General features: G+C 34.9%; 1 protein-coding gene across 1 annotated transcript in view; it reads right to left on the bottom strand.

Moving 5' to 3' along the window:
* Positions 1–711: 711 nt before the first annotated feature.
* The window catches only part of YME1L1 (YME1 like 1 ATPase), a 52691-nt gene continuing 47402 nt past the window's right edge, over positions 712–6000 (bottom strand). Inside the window, exon 19 of the mRNA XM_023256465.2 lies at positions 712–4850. Coding sequence (XP_023112233.1) covers positions 4707–4850 — 144 coding nt within the window. The 3' untranslated portion in view covers positions 712–4706. The remainder of the gene's footprint in view (positions 4851–6000) is intronic.

The raw sequence follows: 6000 nt of genomic DNA, 5'->3' as shown, positions 1-6000 counted from the left end.
TCTCCCTTCATTAGGCAAAGCACCCTATTCACCCTCTCAGCTTTCCTGAGTATAAGTCAAAAACTTGTATTTCCAGAACTGCAAGAGACTCACATCAAGCCCTTCAAATTAGTTTTTTTTTTTTTAATTTTTCAGTTTATTTACTTATTTTGAGAAAGAGAGTGAGAGCAAGCAAGAGAGGGACAGAGAAAGAGAGGGAAAGAGAGAGAGAGAGAGAGAGAGAATCCCAAGCGGGCTCTACACTGCCAGAGTAGACCCTGATGTGGAGCTCGAACTCACGAACTGTGAGATCATGACCTGAGTCAAAGTCAAGAGTCAGATGCTTAACCAACTGAGCCACCTAGGCACCCCCCCAATTAGGTTTTATGAGAAATGAGTACCTTCTCACCCTTCTCCTTTGGCAGCTTTAAATTAGCTGTTTTCTTTCCTATTAAATGCATTCTCAAATTCAGAACAGATTACCTACTCATTGTATTACTGTATGATGCAACTGACAGCAACATAGCATTTATATAGAACTTTATAAAGGAAGTCTGTGGTCTAAGTGGGGTGGGGGATCCACATTCTTGCTTATGAGAACTGGGATTTACTTGTGAAAAACTAGGGGCAGGAAAATTTGCATAGAAATAAAATCCTCAGTTCAAATGTATCAACTCTCCAAATTCTTATGACCACTACTAGGTGTTATTTTTTCAGTCCAAAGATCAAGTCTACATTCCACCAACATATTTTATTAAAATACTGCATACTTACAGTAAGAAATATAACCAGCTGGATTGAAGTAACTCAGTATTTACTTTAAAATGAATATAAACAAATACAAATATCTAAAATAAAACATGTATCCATTACCAAAAGTACTCAACTTAATAGACAGAGGTTACATGGCAAACGGTGGCATTCTGGTAGCTTTGAATGGATAGCTCTGCAAAGTTTACCAGTCCTCCCTAAGTCCATTCTTATTAAACAGCTTTGGTTGGAGTATGATTCAAAATAAGTGAGGGAGATTCAGTATGATGAGGTGAGGAGGTTGACAAATCATTCCCACTTAAAAAAAAACCCAAAAACTATGAAGTGGAATAAAAACCATTACAGCACTCTGGAACTAACTAAAGACCTGTAATAAACTAAGAAGTGTTTATTCATGAAAATCACTGAAATTTGGTAAGAGCTGTGTGAGTCTGTGGTGCTGTGCTCTCACTTCCCACTTTAGAACTTGCTGCCACTGTCAGAAGGGACTTGCTTGACCTGATGCAGAGTGAGTCAAAGTGGTGATCTCCACGCTAAGCACACAGAGTTATCTAGACTGAGGGTGCAGTCCTGTCTGGGGCAAACAAGATAAGAGTAGCAAGGTATTTCACTGGAAGTTATGGGAGGTAAGACAGCCATCTGGAGTTGATAAGCACTCCATATACCCCAGATTTACCAGAGGCATGCAGAGTAGAAACTGAAGCTGGTTCAAACCACCCACGTATCCGTGTTGCCAAGGCGTGCACATACACAAAAAAGGAGAAGCAAAAAGCCTGTTAGAAAGCAAAAACCAGAGCAGTCTTGAAAATGACCCAAATGTTGAATGGACTTGCAAGCCCACACAGATCCATCAGCAGAGTGGAAAGCCTGAATGATGCAGTTTGAACACAACTTCTGTCCAATCTTTGCCTAAATGCTAAGCTAGGCAGGCACAGCAGCAACCCTCAGGAAGCAAGATCTTAAAAATTTTAAAAATGAACAAGAGACATCAATGGCTGCACACTGTAGTAGACAGGGACTTCATAAATTAACTGGAGGCAAGTTACTGTTACTAAATCAGAATCCATAATTGCTACATTATCTGTAATTCATTCAACAAGATTACAAAGCAAAGAAACAAGAAAGTATGACCCTCACTAAGGAAGAAAAGCATTACATAAAACTGCCTGAGTATTTTCAGATGGTAGATTTAGCAAAGATTTAAAAGCAGCTCTATGAACAGAAGCCATGTTTAAAGAATTAATGAAAACCATGATGAAAATGATGCAATGCAAGAAGAATCTCAATAAAAAGATACAAAGTAAATGAACAAATTGAATGGAAACTTAGAGCAGAAAAATATAGTACCTGAAATGGAAAATTCAATTAATTTGAGATGACAGAAGAATGAGTGAATTTAAGAATCAACAGAAATCATTCAATCTCAAAAGGACAGGGAGAAAAAACAATGAAGAAAACAAAGCCTCAGAGACCACATTAACATTAAATGTACCAACAACACATGTAAGGAGAATCCCAGAAGGAATAGATAGAAAAGGACAGATACATGTATTTGAAGAAATAATTGCCAAAAATTGCTTAAATTTGATGAAAAATATTAATCTACACGTGAAGCTCAATAAATCCCAACTAGGAAAAACATAAGGAGATCCATACCTAAACACATCATCATAGTCAAACTGGTAAAAGACAAAGAGAAAACAAAACAAAACAAAACAAAACCTTGAGATCAGCAAGAGAAAAAAACCTATCACAAAAGGAGACCAGAATTACAATTAACATATGGCTTCTTAACAAAAAATAATAGAGGCCAGCAGTCTGTGGGATAACATATTCAAAACGAGTGAATAAAAAAAAAAAATGTCAACCACGTATTCTATAGCCAGCAAAACTATCCCCCCTCAAAAAACAAAGGCAAAATAAAAAACATTCTCAGCAAAGACTGAAGAAATAAAATTATATAAAGCACTAGTTACATCACTGTATTGTTGAGTTGCTGTAACATGCACAGATATAACATATGAAAATAAGGGCACAGAGAAGAAAATGAGATCTACTGAAATAAAGTTCCTCCATTTTACCAGAATTAACGCAGACTGATAAGATGCACACAGTCATCCCTAGGTCAACCACTGATATGTAACTCAAAAAAGGAAGAACACAAGGATCTCTTCAGATATGAGAAACAGGAAACAAAAAGCACAACGGGAGATGTAAAGACAATTTATATCAATACTAAATTTGAATGAACTAAACACTTCATTCAAATAACAGAGATTGTCAGACTGGATCAAAAAAGCAAGATAAGGGAACTGTATTTAGAATATATATCTCTTACAACATGTAATAAGACAAACAACCCAAAAGTAATGGGGTGGTCTGAACGGACATTTCTCCAAAGAAAATATACAAATGGCCAATAAAAAAGGAGAGGATGCTCAATATCACTAGTGTAGATAAATGTAAATTAGATCCATGAGCTAATATTTCATTCACACTAGAATGGCTTTATCAAAAAGAGAGACTATAAGTACTGTAGAAGATGTACAGAATGATGTAGATGCAGTTCATCAGGTTCTCAAAAAGGTAAACAGAAATTTACTACATGACCTAGCAATTTCAATATTAGAACTCTATCCAAGAAAAATAAAAACATGCATCCACACAAAGACACGTGTACATACATACATATATACCAGAGAGGGGGAGAGGGAAGAAGAAAGGAGAAAAGAAAGGGAGAAAGGGAGGTGGGCAATTAACAAATGGGATGGTGTATCTGGACCAAGGGTACATAGGAGTTCCTTTTATTATTTTGGTAACATTTCTATAAATTTGAAATTAGATCAAAATTTAAAATTACATTAAAAAAAGAGAAAAGGATATTGTATAGCAAACTCCCTCTATCAACTTCTTCAATGAAGACCATATACAGCTTAAAAGTTATTAGAAAACTGTAGATAATTTTAATAAAATCACTTCAAGAATATAATTTGGTTGTAAAACCAATACAATGAGCTCTAAAATAATTTTTCTATTGAGTTAAATAAAGTCATCTGTAAATCCTGTAACAACATGTTCATATTCACAAAATCTGAATGAAAAGCAAACACAACTTTCCATTTCTAACACAGGGTAATCCAAAGTTCACTTAGAAGGTACTGAGATTTGGGGTTAATTTTTCTTTCAATACCAAGCACAATTATATAGTTATTCAGAATTTGAAGTGAGTTACTTTTTATTTAACAAGATACTTGCTGCTTTGAAATAAATTTCATTAGTAAGAGTGATAATGATGTTAAAAAAAAAAAGACAATGAAAATGCAAGCTGCATTTCTAAAAGATTATAATCATTTAAATTCTGATGATAACTAGATGTTTACAATTCTCTACTCTTTGACAGACAAAAACAAAAACAGAACTATTTTCTATATGGACAATCTGGAGCATAATTAAGTGCTTCCTAATGAAGTTTCCACTGACCTATATAGAAATATGGTTCACCAACAGCCAAACGGTATCATTTCTTTATCAAAGGTAAGTGGGACCAGCTAAACACAAAGACAATCCTTCAAGAATTTTACTCTGCCAAGTACAAAATACTTCCCAAGAGCCCAAGGCACAATTTTAATTCACATCTGGTAAAGGAACCATCCATAAAATCATTACTTATTTTCAACTTAATAACTGATTGACATTGCTCAAACCAGCTGTTTTCAATCCTAATAGTTCTTTATTTTCTTTAACATATTTGCTATGGGCTGATAATTTGCAATAGGTGTCATCATGAGAATAACCAAAATTAGATTACATGTGACAAAAGACTAACATAGAGTTTCAGACCCTTAAGTGATGATACTAAGTCAAGAATGGGAGAAAAGCATTGCAAAAGGAGACTACTGAAATGCTACTTATATATTCTTGCAGTAAAACCAGCAATGCATCCATTTTAAGAGTTATCATCTCACTTCCAATTTCTTTCCCTCAAGAACAATTTGAATTTCTTTGGCATCCAGGGTCTCATAGGTTAGTAAAGCTTCTGCTAGATTCTTATGCTCTTTTGCATGAGTCTTCAAGATGTGTTTTGCTCGTTCGTATGAGTCCTGAAATGGAAAAAGCAGGTATCTAAGAGGCAGAAAGGATAAGCAAAAACCATAAATAAGAAACAAACATTCTATTCTTAACCTGATAATCTATCACATGGATAACTGAGGACTACTTAGACAAGGAGCTACTTAAAGATATAAAAGTACACATTGTACTTACTTTTAAAATAAGGTCTGTGAACAAAGAAATCTACTTCTCTATTCAATATACATGTGTAAAAAGGAAAGGGAGGTTTTGTTCCTTTTACCTTGTGAGATTTCACCCATTTATACAATTGAAATGGCCAGAAAAGATCTACTTTTCTGTTCTTTTCCTTGGTAACAACTCACTGTCAGTCTGTGACAACATCAATTGACCAACACCAAAAAGCATAGGTAGATCAAAGAAACATAACACAATTATTACAAATAGACATCATCAGACATTCTGAATAAAACTTTTATGTTCAAGTGAAATAATCAAAATCAAGGAAAGTATAAAGTAGTACAAATTATCATGGAATATTATAACTAATAATCAGGGATGAATTAGTAGTAACTTTAAAAATTCTGCTGGAATTGGGGCGCCTGGGTGGCGCAGTTGGTTAAGCGTCCGACTTCAGCCAGGTCACGATCTCGCGGTCCGTGAGTTCGAGCCCCGCGTCGGGCTCTGGGCTGATGGCTCGGAGCCTGGAGCCTGTTTCCGATTCTGTGTCTCCCTCTCTCTCTGCCCCTCCCCCATTCATGCTCTGTCTCTCTCTGTCCCAAAAAAATAAATAAAAACGTTGAAAAAAAAAATTAAAAAAAAAAAAATTCTGCTGGAATGAAACTCTTACATGGTAACATGTAAGACAACTATTAGGTTTTTATACTTTTAAGTTTCATATTATTTGAACCTAAAATGTTACAAACTAGTAATCACTTCCATTAATAACGACAAAAGTGTGCCATTTAGTGGAAAGAGTACCTTCTTGCCTTCCTAATCTTACCATTTCAGAAAAAGAATCCAACTTTTATTATGGTTTTTAAGTTTTCACAAATGTATTAGAGCAAAAAAGGAGTATTTCCAATGCTCTAGGAATACTAGAGTATAATTTACTCAAAATAACATAAATAATAAAAGAAGGAGAATGAAGTTTCTGGGAAGGCAGAGGAACTTCCTGTTCTG

This window comes from Felis catus, chromosome B4 (assembly GCF_018350175.1).
Source record: "Felis catus isolate Fca126 chromosome B4, F.catus_Fca126_mat1.0, whole genome shotgun sequence".
NCBI classification, from domain to species: domain Eukaryota; kingdom Metazoa; phylum Chordata; class Mammalia; order Carnivora; family Felidae; genus Felis; species Felis catus.
Note: the sequence above shows the minus strand (reverse complement) of the source record. Positions and strands in the feature narration are given on the sequence as shown.